The sequence below is a fragment of the Giraffa tippelskirchi genome, chromosome 1 (genome assembly GCF_054371585.1).
Source record: "Giraffa tippelskirchi isolate mGirTip1 chromosome 1, T2T-mGirTip1v1.2.pri, whole genome shotgun sequence".
Lineage (NCBI taxonomy): Eukaryota > Metazoa > Chordata > Mammalia > Artiodactyla > Giraffidae > Giraffa > Giraffa tippelskirchi.
In genome coordinates, this window is record NC_137275.1 from 31,652,661 (window position 1) to 31,668,552 (window position 15,892).

A 15,892-nucleotide genomic window follows, 5' to 3' on the forward strand; every position below is an offset into this window, starting at 1 on the left:
CTTCAGTGCCCAATACATGATATCATTCAGTAAATATTTATTAAATAAGTAGATGAATAAATGACTGTGATGTACACACCTTATATAATCTTTCTTACATGTTTATATGACTCTTTAATGTTAGAGTGCTAGAACATATTTATTAGAAGGAATATTTACCAGTTGAGAGTATAGTGGAAAGTTTGTAATCTTGGCCAGCAAAAAACAAAAAGAAACTTTAAGAAATGAAAGTATATAGAATATAGGTATTGTAACTCTCTAGAAAGAAGGTTTGGGATAAATAAAATGTTGAAAAGATACAGTAAGGTGCGTTTGTGCTCAGTCGCTTCAGTTGTGTCCCAACTTTTTGCAACGCTACAGACTGTAGCCTGCCAGGCTCCTCTGTCTATGAGATTTTCCAGGCAAGAGTACTAGAGTGGGTTACCATGCCCTTCTCTAGGGGATCTTCCCGACCCAGGGATAGAACCTGTAGCTCCTGCATTGCAGGCAGATTCTTTACCACTGAGCCACCAGGGAAGCCCATAGTAAGGTAAGTATATAGAGAGAGTTTTATATATATATACAGTTATAGAGAGAGAGAGAGTCAGAAAATACAGAAAATAACCAAAGAAGAAATAGAAAGCAAGAGAAGAAAGAGTAATACATTAATTAAGAGTTAACCCAGGAAAAAAAAAGAGTTAACCCAGAAGAAAAAAAGTTAAGCCCACAATTTTGTAGGCGTTCTAGAACAAGATAAATACAACGTATCTTATTCTAAAACTACTAAATTTTGGTAGTGGAAGGTAGAGGCAAAAGTTGCTACATTGAGCAACAAAGTTTATGGGAGGAAGGGGATGGAAATAATAAATGGGTTTTTGATGGTAATGTATCTGTTTCCTAAAATATTATATCCAAGAAGTGATCAGCATGTGTAATGGTCAGTAAACATTGGTAGAATGTCCTCTGCTTAACGTTGTTATTGCTAACATCTATGTTTGTTACTTATCTTCTTTTCAACTTAGCCGATGCTTAGCAAATCTACGGCCCCTCTTAGATTCTGGAACGATGGGCACTAAGGGACACACTGAAGTTATTGTACCTCATTTAACTGAATCCTATAATAGTCATGTAAGTGAACCAGTTTTTTAAAGTAAATGTCTCTTCTTTATATCTTATCATTTTTCTATCTCATGATTTCTCTTTATCAGTCAGCACATTTGGTTAAGCATCCCTAATCTGTTCTGATTTTGATCTGCCAATGATGTTTGTGCATATATGCATAGACATTTTTAAAAATGTAGTTAAACTTACTTTCTTGTTGTTTTATTTGCTAAGTCATATCTGACTCTGTTACTTACCCCATGGACTGTGGCCCACCAGGCTCCCCTGTCCATGGGTTTCCCAGGCAAGAATACTGGAGTGAGTTGCCATTTCCTACTGCAGGTGATCTTCCGAGCCCAGGGATTGAACCTGCATCTCCTCCTTTGGGAGGTGGGTTCTTTACCACTGAGCCACCTGGAAGCCCTATATGTATTTTTTTAGTCATCAGAATTTTGTTTCTGGTCTTTCTGGAATATTATTCTTATGAGTTTACTGTTTCTTATTGGTGCTTGATTATTTTCTAACAACCTTAGTGACCCACCCAAAATCTTAACTGAAGACTCAGTTTCTCCATATGAGGAACCAAGCCATTTATACCCATGTATTTTATATAAATGATATAGATGTAACTTTTTTTTTAACTTCTACAAGTGATATTGAGATACTACTAAATTTAAAAATCACTAGGAAATAATTGTAGGCTTTAAAAAGAGTTTTAAAAAGGTCAGCCCTATTTGTAAAATTGAAGAATATTATTTTATAAGCATAAGTCTAAGTCGCTTCAGTCGTGTCCGACTCTGTGCGACCCCATAGACGCCAGCCCACCAGGCTCCACCGTCCCTGGGATTCTCCAGGCAAGAACACTGGAGTGGGTTGCCATTTCCTTCTCCAGTGCATGAAAGTGAAAAGTGAAAGTGAAGTCGCTCAGTCGTGTCTGACTCTTAGCAACCCCATGGACCGTAGCCTACCAGGCTCCTCCATCCATGGGATTTTCCAGGCAAGAGTACTGGAGTGGGGTGCCATTGCCTTCTCCCTTATAAGCATAAGCATTCCCTTTATTTAATAGATACATATGGTTTAGTCAAATTTTTAAATTTTAATAAAATTTGTTTTCCCCTCTACTCTCATGAAATCAGAAGTTTATATAGTAAAGACATGATAAGAGACAAAGTTGATAAGTTTTATTTGAAGTAAATTAGATGGAGCATATCATGATATGCTGGGGTCATTCTGGAAGATTTTCAGAATAGGGGATGTTGCAAATTTCTGAAAGTCCTGATTCTGTCATACTACCAAATCTTTCCCAAACTGTCTCCTATATTTATAGACTGTGCCTTCATGTTCAGGAAAACTAGAATTAAATGTTCCTTCTGACTTTCCTCTTGGCTTATAAAATATTTCGTGGTATTTTATAGATCAACAAAGTAAAATACAAATGTCTAAGTAAGGACTTCCTTGGTGGTCCAGTAGTTAACAGTCTTCCTGCCAGGGCAGGGAACACGGGTTTGATCTCTGGTCCGGGAAGATTCCACATGCTGTGGGGCAGCAGAGCCTGTGTGCCACAACTACTTGAGCCCATTCTCTAGAGCCCACGAGTCACAGCTACTGAACCTGTACTCTGCTACTATTGAAGCCCGTGTGCCCTAGAGCCTGTGCTGCACAAGAGAAGTCTCCTCAATGAGAAGCCTGCACACAGCAACTAGAGAGTGGCCCCCTCCTGCTACAAGTAGAGAAAGCCTGCACGCTGGACCCAGCACAGCCATGAAATAAAACATTAAAAAATAATAAGCACAAGTCTTTATAATTTAAAAAAAAAATCTCTGAGTAAAAAGAGACAAAGTGAGTTGTTTTCGATTGGGTGAGCCAATAAGACTAAACGTACAAAAATACCCTGTAATAAATATGGATTTCTTCATTTTCACATGACACAACAAAGACATCTGTCATTTATTTAATACATGCTTTCTGTAAGAGACCATACCAAGCATCAAGAGCACATGATTCCTGTTTGCAAATATTGTTTCTCCCTGGAGAAAGAAACTCATGGTATGCTGAACACTGTATTAGGAATTCTCTAATTACTTTTCAAAATAAACAATGTTATAAAGTTTTAAATGTCACCTTGATGCTTTGAGAAAAAATTATATGCAGTAGTCTGTATGGTACTACATGATACCAGAGGAGTTTGTTGTTACCTTGCCATGTAAACAAGTCTGTTGAGTGTCAAAAGAATCAGCGTTTCTTCTTAATGCCTAGGAAAAAGATTTTTTAAAAGTTGGATTTATTTCACTTTTGAATTTTATTTTTTAATGGTGTTAAAACACTCAAGTAAATTTAATTCATTAAAAATTGTCATTGCTGCTAACTGTTGTCCTATTTTATAAATTAGCGGGATCCCCCAGAAGAAGAAATACCATTTTGTACCCTAAAATCCTTTCCAGCTGCTATTGAACACACTATACAATGGGCAAGAGATAAGGTAATAAAGATATTGTATAAGAAATTTTTCTCTGAAGTAGAAAAGATGGTATTTCTAACTTTTAAACAGATTTCTATTTATAATATTGTTTTCCTCTTTTCTGTTATAGTTTGAAAGTTCCTTTTCCTACAAGCCTTCATTGTTTAACAAATTTTGGCAAACGTATCCATCTGCAGAAGAAGTCTTACAGGTAAAAACCAATACACTTTATTTTGAATATAGTTAATTTACAGTATAGTGTTAATTTCTGCAGTATAGTAAGATGCTTCAATTTTATATATATACAAATATACACACACACATTCTTTTTCATATTCTTTTCCATTACAGTTTATCACAGGGCATTGAATGTAGTTCCCTGTTTTGTACAGTAGGACCTTGTTATTTATCCATGCTGTATATAATAGTTTGTATCTATCTGCTAACTGCAACATTTTGTCATTGTAATCTTACTTTCAGGTTGCCTATAAATAATTTATTTTAAGTTCTTAAACAGAGATTATGCATTATTATTTACATAGTAAGTAAGTATTTGAGGAATCTTGAAGTTAGCAGGTCACAAATAGCCCTTCTTTTTTTAGTTTGGTCGAACTATATGGAATTGCCAATATTTTACCATGTTTGACTCACAGAATAGCAGTTCATATGGTTCAGCCTAATAAGGGTGTGATGATAATGATGAGACAGCTACAAATAATAAAACAAGATTGTTAAGCTCTTTGGAAAAAACTGAGGTACGTTCTAGTGAAAATCTCAGAAATAGGCCGAGGTTTCAGATTTTATTAATCTCATGGTGAGGACAACTTCAAAGCTGCTTTCTTACTTTCCTTCAATTCTGCACTAAACAGGTCAACTTTTTAGTGTAAAATATTATTGATAGCACTTTTAATAAGTACATTTATAGTATTAACTTACAGCTAGCAAGACATGAGGATGACTTGTGAGATAAACAATTTGAGAGTTAAAATTTTACATGCGGTCTTTCCCCATTCACCCTCCAAAAAAGTAAAGAAAGAGGGAAAGGAGAAAAACAGACAGGCAGCTTGATATGAAAATAATAAATTAAGGCACATGAGCTAGCACTTCAAAAGTTGGCTAACAATTCCTGGGAAATGCATGTGTATGTTTGTGTGATTAATTGGCCATGTGTTTGTTTTGTTTTTTCCTTATTCTAGAAGATACAAACTGGACACAGTGTAGAAGGCTGTTTTCAAGTGATTAAGTTACTTAGCAGAAGACCTAGAAATTGGTCCCAGTGTGTAGAATTAGCAAGATTAAAGTTTGAAAAATATTTTAACCATAAGGTATGTGTATACTGTAAAACATTTAGGAAAAGTCTAAACTTGGCTCTTTTAATTACTATGACATTCATTTAATTGACCTGAAACATCTACTCTTTCTTTTGGGAACCTTTTCAGAAATGAATAAGTTAACTGAGAACAAGTGATGAACACAACCAATTTCTTGCTGAATGTTACTGATTCAAGTGTGAAAGTGTTAGTCACTCAGTCATTCCAGCTGTTTGTAATTCCATGGACTGTAGCTGCCAGACTCCTCTGTCCATGGAATTCTCCAGGCAAGAATACTGGAGTGGGTACCATTCCCTTCTCCGGGAGATCTTCCCAGCGCAGGGATCAAACCCTGGTCTCCTGCATTGCAGGCAGATTCTTTACCATCTGAGTCGCTAGGTAGAATGTGTTTAAACTCCACTCGTTGGCTTGTCAGTTGTGTAGTTTTTGTCTTTCTGTGTACAAAATGGGTTTTAAAATACGGATTCCTTCTAGAGAAGGAATACATTTAATCAGTCTTAAAAGAAATTTTTTGTTCAAATTAAAACAGGAGACCGAGAAAATAGAGATTCCATCAGAAATTTTGCTGGAATTTTGCCTTCTCCATCTAACTCTGACAATCACATTCTGTCTGTTTCCTCATTGTAAAATGGTGTAGTGGTGAGGATTAAGTGAATTAATGCATGCAAAGTATTTAGCATAGAACCTGGCCCATAAATAAATGCCCATAAATATTTAGTGAAATGTTAGGTGTTATTCTTTCTCCAGTTACATACAGTTCCTGAAATGTGTCCATCACTGTCTTTCATCTCTCCCTCTTTTTAGGCTCTTACTTATTAAAATGTAAAATAAGTTCATCTGTTTTAAAACGTTTTTTAATTATTCTTAACCCTGCTTTTCACTTCCTGTTTTTGTTCTGCTTATTGGAAAAGTGGTCTGTACTCACTGTTTCCATATCTCTATGTCTCCATATCAATATGTCTTCTTTCCCCATGACCACTGAAATTATTCTTACCATGATTATCAGTGACCTCATGTTTCAAAATCTAAAGAACTCTTTTTTTGGTCCTTATCGTCTGTGGGTTTTTAACTTTTTTTATTATGGAAAAATTCAACCACAGAAATAATAGAGAAAGTAGTATGTAATGAATCTCCATGTACTCCTCATATATTTGTCACCCAGGTTTAACAGTTACCAACTCATAGAACCCCAGGTGGCTCAGTGGTAAAGAATCTGCCTACCAATGCAGGAGACTCAGGAGATGTGAGTTCTATCCCTGGGTTGGGAAGATCCCCTGGAGGAAGAAATGGCAACCCACTCCGGTATTCTTGCCTGGAAAATCCCATGAACAGAGGAGCTTGGCAGGCTACAGTCTACAGGGTCACAAAGAGTCAGACATGACTGGGCATCCATGCACAGAATCACAGAACTCATAGAAATCCTGTTTCATGTATATCCCACCTAGTATACCCTCCCCCTAGATTGTTTTGAAGCAAATCTCAAACATCATATCATTTCAAAATAAAAAATGCAATGTATTTTTACTGGATTTTTTAGTTTGTTAAAGAATTAGCTCTTCAAAAGGAGCAGTTTGCTGTTTAGTTGCTCAGTCATGTCTGACTCTTTGCAATCCCGTGGACAGTAGCCCACCAGGCTCCTCTGTCCACGGGATTCTCCAGGCAAGAATACTGGAGTGGATTGCCATTTCCTTCTCCAAAAGGGGCAGAATGAGATGTAAAGTATGCCACCATTTGTGTAAAAGGGATAAAATAATCTATATTCATGTTTGTCATAGATGCAAAAAAATATATATGTAAGTGTTGATAAAAAAAATAGCTAGAGGTTATTCCAAGTGAGGGTTGAGGTCAGTGACAGGAGAATGGACAGATAATGTACAGGGTGATTGGGAGACTTCACTGTATATCTTTTTATGGGTTTTTTTTTTTACTTCAGTTAATAATGAGTAGTGATTGTTTTTCGGAGAAGGCAATGGCAACCCACTCCAGTGTTCTTGCCTGGAGAACCCCAGGGACGGGGGAGCCCGGTGGGCTGCCGTCTATGGGGTCGAACAGAGTCGGACACGACTAAAGCAACTTAGCAGCAGCAGCAGTGATTGTTTTTAATTCAGTTTTTTTTCTTTAGGCTCTTCAGCTGCTTCACTGTTTCCCTCTGGACACACAATTAAAAGATGGCAGTAAGTATAATAATGTTGAGAAGAAAGTTTAATGCAGTTTATTATCGACTGCTAAAATTGAAAATAATATATTTTTTATTTTGTTAGGTTTGTTTTGGCAGTCACCAAAGAGACCCCCCTCTCCATTAAAATTTGATCTAAATGAACCTTTGTAAGTATATATATCCAGTTTTATGTACATCCTTCATTGTAAACCTCTTAACTGTTTAGGTTTACATTGCAGAGTAAAAACTTCAAACATTTAAAAAAAAATGTGTTAAAATATTGCATCCATCTTAATCTAAGAATTAACATAGCATTTTGGCCAAGAAAGCCAGCCACAATTCTTCCATCCCCACATAGATGAAGCTGTTTATTTACATGGTAAATAACCTCATTATTTTTATCTTTTCTAAAGTGCAACCAAAGTGTCATCTCTTTGACTTTATTCATAAAAAATGTTCAATGAAAACAAATGTTCTCCAATTTAATGAACTCAGTATATAAGAAACTTTGATTATATGGGGGAGAATGATTGCTACTAAATAACTCCCTAAATATTCTCAGATTACTTTTCAGAGGAATTGATCTTTGAGTAAATACCTGTATATCCTATCTATATTAGATACACATTTATAAACACACACACACTTACTTTTATGTACACATTTTAATTAAGCACTTTCAACAAGTAACTCTGTGCTTTGTTTTTTCCTCTGGAGCTTATTCTAGTCACCTTATCCTGACTGCTTCTTCTGTAAAACTTGCCTTCTTTGTTTTTAAACACGCTCATTTGCTTAGTTTGATCTTATTATACACCTTTTAAAACCAAATTTGCCATATTTTTTTATGAATTAAAATAATTTTCTTTCAATACTTTAATTTTCTACTTCTGGCCACTTCTCTCCCCAGAGTAGTCTTGATCACTACCTGAATAATAGTGCTTATGAAAATAAACACCTGATGTTTTCTTTTTTATAGCTTTGGCAATGCTTTGGTCTAGACCAGAATTTCATTGCTTAACTTAAAAAAAATTATAATAATAATCCTGAACATTACTTATCTTCAACATTTAAAGGCTATAGTTTCTGATGAATTAAATATCTTTGAAATTGTACACTCACACTTTATTTTTTTAATTTCAAAAGGCACTTCAGTTTTCTTCTAAATGCTGCAAAATTATATGCTACAATCTATTGCATTCCATTTACAGAAGAGGTAAGATATTCTTCAAACCCTAACAAGTGATAAAAATAATTAGAATTAGAAGACCTAGCTTAATTGCATCATCAGAACATGTTTTATAAGAATCATTCTTTGATATAAACTTTTAATTTTGTTGTAGTGTTGCCCTTCCTAATATAGCAGAAGCTAAACACCTCATTGCAGCATTACTAAGTAGCAGAAAGTTGAATTTTTCTTTATGAATTTAAGTAGTGAAACAAATATTTGTAAAAGAAATCTTAACTTTATTTTTAAAATGTTTGTGACCTACAAACTTTAACTATTATAATTACTTTGAAAACCCAAAGTGACCTATATCTTAACAAATTTTAAATATTCCTTAGTGGTTCTCTTTATTAACATTTGTTTGGCTTATTTTGTGAAATTAACCTATGTGCATCTCAGGAGACCTGAAAATGCTCTCCCATATTAACATTTCTTAACTTTTATCATTTATACATTTTTTCTTAGACATTGCCTTCATTGACTAATATATAAAGGATCTAATGCAGTTTTATTTGAAAGGGAGGTCTGCATTAGTGAATCTTCATCCTCAAATGGGTAATAGAGCTAAATAAATTGTTACACTTTTAGGTACTAGGCTGAATGGGAGAACATCAGCCAGATTCATAACTAGCACTGGCTGTTTTGAATCTACATAAAAATGTAGATTAATCCCTTTTGGGGTTAAAACACAGTAAAATATACCATAAATGTCTGGTAAAGATAGTGGCATCCAGTTAGTTATTCTTCTTGTGAAAAAAGTGGTAATTTGTGATAAGAGTTGTAGGTGACCTCAAAAGCACTATGTCTCAGTTTTTCCTAAGCAGATTCTTAATAATAAAAACGTATATAGCTTTAAATTCATCTAAGTTTATCTTGAACCATGTAGATATTTTCCAGCTTCTGAAGATATGAATTCCATTTACTTATTTATTCATTTATTTATTGAGTCAGCATATATTGAGTAAAACTTCCTGCAGGGAACTTTGTAAAACATTGAAGAGATAGTTCCTGATCTCAGGACACTCTGTGTGATACTCACAAGCAGTCCTAAAACTAACTTTTCAAGAATTTGTGGAAAGACTAAGATTTCGGTCAACTAATATGTTGACTATTAAGTACTTTTTTACATGCACCACCCCCACCTCCCAGCCTTTTTGATGATATTTCTATAGAAATAAAAGTAAATGTCACAAACAGATGTGGTCTAAACAGTTATAAATTACTCAAATATTTTAGCATGTTAAAGTACCATTTTTTGATTGTTTTTAGCTTTAGAATTCAGAATTTTAAGAATATGCTGATAAAAATTACTGTTTTAAAAATCAGGACTTATCAGCAGATACCCTGTTGAATATTCTTTCCGAAGTAAAGATTCAGGAATTCAAACCGTCCGACAAGGTACGTGTACAAGTTCATTCATTCAGCAAATAGTCACTGAACTACTTCTTGTGTCAAGTTTCATTCTAAACCTGGAAAAGCCCATAATGAACAAAATTCTTGTTCTTGTAGGAGTTATATTCTAAGGGACCAAAAACAGACTATTATTTAAAAAGTGCCAATAATTATGTAATATTGCCTTATGGGCAGAAGAGCTAATAAGAAAAGGCAAAGCAGGGATAACAAAGGTGATGGAGCTGGTGTCATTTTATGTGAGCTAAAAGAAGACAGCTTCTCTGATATGGTTATGTCTGAAGGAAGCCTGAAGGAAATGAGGAGTGAGCCATGCTGTTATCTGGTAAAAAAGCAGTGCAAACAGCAGAGCGTGAAGATGAGAGAAAGCCTTCAAAGACTTTGAAGGCCAGAATTTTTCTGGAGGAGACTGTGCAAGAGAAGAGTGGTAGACAGTGAGGTTGGAGAGGTAGTGAGGGTTATGATAAGTACTTTATGTTTTATTATGCAATAAGCCAGTTGAAGATTTAAAACACAGGGTACAATCTGACATATTTAAAATGAGGACCTTGGCAGTTGTGTTAAGAAGGATTATGTGGGACATGAGAGAGGAATACTTTGGATCATAATGGTTAATAAGCTATTAGGATATTATAGGCAAGAGATGATGGTGATTTGAATGAAGTAGGGGAAGTTTTAAGAGGTTGAATTCTGTGTATGTTTTGCTATAGCTCTGACAGGATTTATAAGGAGTTGCTTTGAGTATGAGAGGGGAAAAAAAGATTATTGTTTTCTTAGATGAAGAAACAAGATTGATAGCTCTGAGTGATGGGGAAAAGACAGAGGATGTTTGAGCAGAGAAAAAAAAGATATGAATAATTGCTATGGGCAAAGTGAGAAATTAGAAAATGTTGTATAATTTTGAGACAATACTTAGGATCCACGTAATGTTAATTCCAATAATGTATTCCACCAAATGAGTGTGGAGAAAAGGCAATTTAGCTGCTTGGATGCTATTGTAGAATAGCTGGGAATAGGATTTTGACAAGGGTTGGAATTTTGCCAGGCAAATATGTTGGAAGGAGAGAGAGACAGGGAGTATTAATAAAGGTGGAACATGAAATTTACACAGGGTAAATAGGAAAGTTTGAAATACTAAATATTTTTTTCAGTTCATCGTATCCCTTTTTGTATGCATTCTAAAAAAAAAAAAAAACCACAAAACCCTTAACAGTAACAATAAACAGTAAGCCCTTAACAATAAACAGAACCGTTCTGTTCCCCTTATCCTTTAACTGTACTGGAAAATGGAGTAATGACCGCCTCCATGCAAAATTCAAGTAGGAAATGGTTTTGCAGTCTTCCACTCTGCACTTTTATTTTAGAGAAAAGGAAACTTGTAGGTAGTTCATTTTGTACAAGTAAATTGGACTTTCTGAATGAAATATTCGTTGTAGACATGTAGTTTATTGAGAAAAAAAGTACAGAAAGGATAAACAAAACCTTTATAAAAATTCCTAGCCCATGTTTCTAATGAACAAAACTGCTAGACAGCCGCCAAGGAAATATGCATCAATAACTTTGAAGGTCTTTACTGCTCTTCAGTATTTTCTAGCTTGGATTGCTTCTTTCTGTATTGAAGTTTAGGGGTAATATATTATCTTGAGCAATTAAGCCACAATTTTAATAGGACTTATTAGCTTAAAACTCCTTGAAGCAGCTTCCCCAAAGCTTCAGGGTCTGGCACTCCTAGTTAACAGATGCCATAGCCAAAAATATCAACTGCACATTCTGGCAAATAAAAATTACTGCTTCCTTGACTCCTTAATATTTCTCAAATACTTACAATAATATGTAAAATGTGAGTTGAATGTATTTTTTTAAAAAAGAAGTAGTATTTTAGTAATGATGTAGCTAGTTTCTTGGTTTGTGAATATCAAATTACCAACATCTGCTGGATCATTGAAAAAGCAAGAGAGTTCCAGAAAAAAATCTACTTTTGTTTTATTGACTACGCCAAAGCCTTTGACTGTGTGGATCACAACACTGTGGAAAAATCTTTGAGAGATGGGAATACTAGACCACCTGACGTGCCTCCTGAGAAATCTGTATGCAGGTCAAGAAGCAACAGTTAGAACTAGACATGAAACAACAGACTGGTTCCAAATCGGAAAAGGAGTACGTTAAGGCTGTATATTGTCACCCTGCTTATTTAACTTATATGCAGAGTACATCATGAGAAAGGCTGGGCTGGATGAAGCAGAAGCTGGAATCAAGATTGCCGGGAGAAATATCAATAACCTCAGATATGCAGATGACACCACCCTTATGGCAGAAAGCTAAGAACTAAAGAGCCACTTGATGAAAGAGAAGAGTGAAAAAGTTGGCTTAAAGCTCAACATTCAGAAAACTAAGATCACGGCATCTGGTTCCATCACTTCATGGCAAGTAGATGGGAAAACAATGGAAACAGTGACAGCGTTTATTTTGGGGGGCTCCAAAATCACTGCAGATGGTGATTGCAGCCATGAAATTAAAAGACGCTTGCCTCTTGGAAGAAAAGTTATGACCAACCTAGACAGCATATTAAAAAGCAGAGACATTACTTTGTCAACAAAGGTCCGTCTAGTCAAGGCTATGGTTTTTCTGGTAGTCATGTATGGATGTGAGATTTGGACGGTGAAGAAAGCTGAGTGCCGAAGAATTGATGCTTTTAAACTGTGGTGTTGGAGAAGACTCTTGAGAGTCCTTTGGACTGCAGGGAGATCCAACCAGTCAATCCTAAAGGAAGTCAGTCCTGAATATTCATTGGAAGGACTGATGTTGAAGCTGAAACTCCAATACTTTGGCCACCTGATGCGAAGAACCGACTCATTGGAAAAGACCCTGTTGCTGGGAAAGATTGAAGGCGGGAGGAGAAGGGGACGACAGGATGAGATGGTTGGATGGCATCATGAACTCGATGGACATGAGTTTGAGTAGGCTCTGGGAGTTGGTGATGGACAGGGAGGCCTGGTGTGCTGCAGTCTATGGGATCATAAAGAGTTGAATATGACTGAGAGACTGAACTGATCTGAACTTCTCTGACCTCGTGTTTAATAAGTAAAATCTTAAAGACAAATTACTTTTATGTGCTGTCTTAAGCATGCAGCTATAAGAAGGAACATGTATTCTTTGGGATAGAATTTCTTGTCAGCATTCAATAAATATTTTACGTACCCATATTATATGATTTGTGGATTTCTTCAATTTCTTTGAGACACAGAACTCTGCACTAGTTAGAGATACATAATTTGGTTTGAAGTTGATTTTTCAGAATTGCAAGCTATTGATTAATATTAACTTTATTTTAGTGTGGAATTCTAAAAGAAATTTGTATGAACTCAGATCTTATAAAGTATTCAGTAAGTATTTTTAACTTAGGTTTATTTTAGATACATTGAGATTCTCTCAGATAAAAACTCCTGTTCTCATAGTGTTTATGTGTCGGTGTGAGGCAGTAGATAATAAATATGTAAATAATATAATATTATTTACCAATATAAGGTATAAAATACTTTGGATCATAATGGTTAATAATCTAATTAAACTAGGTAGAATGTTTCCTCTTTATGACTTGTTTGATAATGGCAGATATGTTAATTAAGCTTATGTGTAAGAGGTGATATCATTAATGAATACATATACATATGTTTAAAGGTTGTTCAAACAGATGAAACTGCAAGGAAACCGGACCATGTTCCTGTGAGCAGTGAAGATGAGAGGAATGCTGTTTTCCAACTAGAAAAGGCTATTTCATCTAATGAAGCTACCACAAGTAAGGGGAAATCCTTATAAAAATATTTTGAGCTAAAGGGATTTTTATTTTCACTAAGCTCTACACTCAGAAGGTTGTGAAATTAGATAATAACAACAGTAATAATAATGATATTACTTGATTTCATGACCATATGAAAGTCACTGTTCATCTTGAACTATAACTAAATTCACCAGTTTTCTCCACCATTTCCTTACCCTTAAAGGCTGATATGTAAGTCTGCTTTGTTTTTGTTGTTTTGATTCTTTTAATCCTTGAGATTCTGTTATGTCATTGCTTTATAACTTAACCACTAGCATAGTGAATGAAAAATGGAGTCCTTGTGGAGACTAAACCTGCGTGTGTGCGTGCGTGCTTAGTTGCTGAATCATGTCCAACTCTTTGCAACTCCATGGACTGCAGCCTGCCATGCCCCTCTGTCCATGGGGATTTTCCAAGCAAGAGTACTGGGGTGGGGTGCCATCACCTTCTCTGAAACCCTTGCTAAATGGTCTTAAATATAGGAAACTGAACTTTAACTACTGAAAAACTGATCTGTACTAGCTTATGTTTTGAGACCTCCTCAGCATCCTTTAACTACATAAATCAGCCGTTTCCAAACTTTGGGGATTTTACATAAAGACCAGTAAAATTCAAGAAAAAAAGCCTAGATTAGCCAATTATTTAGGGCATCCCTGGTGGCTGAGACAGTAAAAGAATCTCCCTGCAATGCAGGAGACCCAGGTTCAATCCCTGTGTTGGGACGTTACCCTGGAGAAGAGAATGGCAACCCACTCCAGTGTTCTTGCCTGAAGAACCCCATGGACAGAGTCTGCGAGCTGCAGTTCATGGGGTCGCAGTGTCGGACACAACTGTGTGATTTACAGCCAACTATTTATTTTGCAAGTAAACAGTTGATATCCTAAGTTAATAATTAGAAATTCTAGAAAAAACTTACTACCATTTCTTACTTTTTCATTTCATCACAGATCAAGCAACACCTGTCTGCAGAATGATTTGTGGAACCACAAATTAATCTAAAAAACTTCCCCCAAAATACTTATTTTTATTTGACCGGTTGACTATTCTCGGTTATCAGAGGTAAAATATTTCAGAGTAGTACTTAGGGAATCAGTTTTTGAATAGTACCCAGTGTTGTCTTTTTTATTATAAACTGCTTAATAGTAAATGTACATGGCTTTATTTTTATATTTTTTAGAAAAGTTTTTTAATATCAAAATTTCTCTAATTTAGTGGTATTAAAGCCATCATTTTCATATCCTTCAATAACTTCAGTTCTCTGACTTTTCTTTTCTTTTTTTTTTTTTTTTGGTATTTTTCGGTTACTTACAAGGCTAAACAAAACACAGAAAGGATTCTTCAACAGTAGTGAGCCCACATTGCTTTTTACTGGTAATGCCTTTATTACTTACTAGCAAACTTTATTTTTCTGGTTGTTATCATCAGGTGACCTTCAGATGGCAGTGCTTTCATTTGAAAAAGATGATGATCATAATGGACACATAGATTTCATCACAGCTGCATCAAATCTTCGTGCCAAAATGTATAGTATTGAACCTGCTGACCGTTTGAAAACAAAGCGCATAGCAGGTAGAATTATACCTGCTATAGCAACATCTACGGCTGCAGTTTCTGGCTTGGTGAGATTATTATTCTGTGAAATGTTGCTATATCATTGCTTCTTTCCTGTCTTCCCTATTATACCACCCCTAAACCATTCACTCCGAGATCTTAGAGAAGGAAGGATACATATTGACCTTATAATTTAAAATTGTAAGGTATTTCTGAAAATACAGTAATCTTGTATTTTGAACTTTTACAGATAATGCAAACATTTTAAAATAAGCTCCATTGAGTTAGAGTATAATTTTTCTTACAAGCAATAATCCTCTTAATCATCTGTGTATCCTCCATACAATCCATGTGCTTTATTTTTCTTGAATAAAATGAACTATCCTAGACTTTGCACTTTGATAATATTAGATTTTAGTTCTTTGCCTTAAAAACATGCTGTTCTCCATAGTGATTTGGATTTCTTTCGATTTAGTCTTTCCTAACAACTCCTTAACAATTTAGAATCTTTAGGACCATGCTGGTTATTATACTATACTGTAGTGTTACTCATAGAAGCTATGTAATTATTGTTCCTGTTATTAAATGATTGCAGACAGCTGTATTTCTTGAATGCTGGTGTCTGCTTTCAAAGTCGGAAGATTACATGGTCAGATTAATTAGACTTACAGAAATTTTTATTACTCGAGTCTAATAACTAGACTTTTTCTTTTTATTTATTTTTTATTTATTTTTATTTTAAATTATTTTATATTATTTTATTATTTTATTTATTATTTTATTTCTTTATGATTTATTATTATTATTTTATTATTATTGCTTTCTTTCTTTTTCTTTTATTCTCTACACAGAAATGCTTGAG

At 34.9% G+C, this 15,892-nt stretch overlaps 1 protein-coding gene across 9 annotated transcripts in view; it reads left to right on the forward strand.

Moving 5' to 3' along the window:
- Positions 1-15,892, forward strand: part of UBA6 (ubiquitin like modifier activating enzyme 6) — an 86,910-nt gene that overhangs the window by 64,361 nt on the left and 6,657 nt on the right. For all 9 annotated transcript variants that reach the window (XM_081587786.1, XM_081587747.1, XM_081587736.1 and 6 more), the window contains 10 exons: positions 1,002-1,107; positions 3,470-3,559; positions 3,669-3,749; positions 4,735-4,863; positions 6,992-7,043; positions 7,131-7,194; positions 8,171-8,240; positions 9,579-9,650; positions 13,341-13,458; positions 14,905-15,098. In XM_081587786.1, the coding sequence (XP_081443912.1) occupies positions 1,002-1,107; positions 3,470-3,559; positions 3,669-3,749; positions 4,735-4,863; positions 6,992-7,043; positions 7,131-7,194; positions 8,171-8,240; positions 9,579-9,650; positions 13,341-13,458; positions 14,905-15,098 (976 nt within the window). The remainder of the gene's footprint in view (positions 1-1,001; positions 1,108-3,469; positions 3,560-3,668; positions 3,750-4,734; positions 4,864-6,991; positions 7,044-7,130; positions 7,195-8,170; positions 8,241-9,578; positions 9,651-13,340; positions 13,459-14,904; positions 15,099-15,892) is intronic.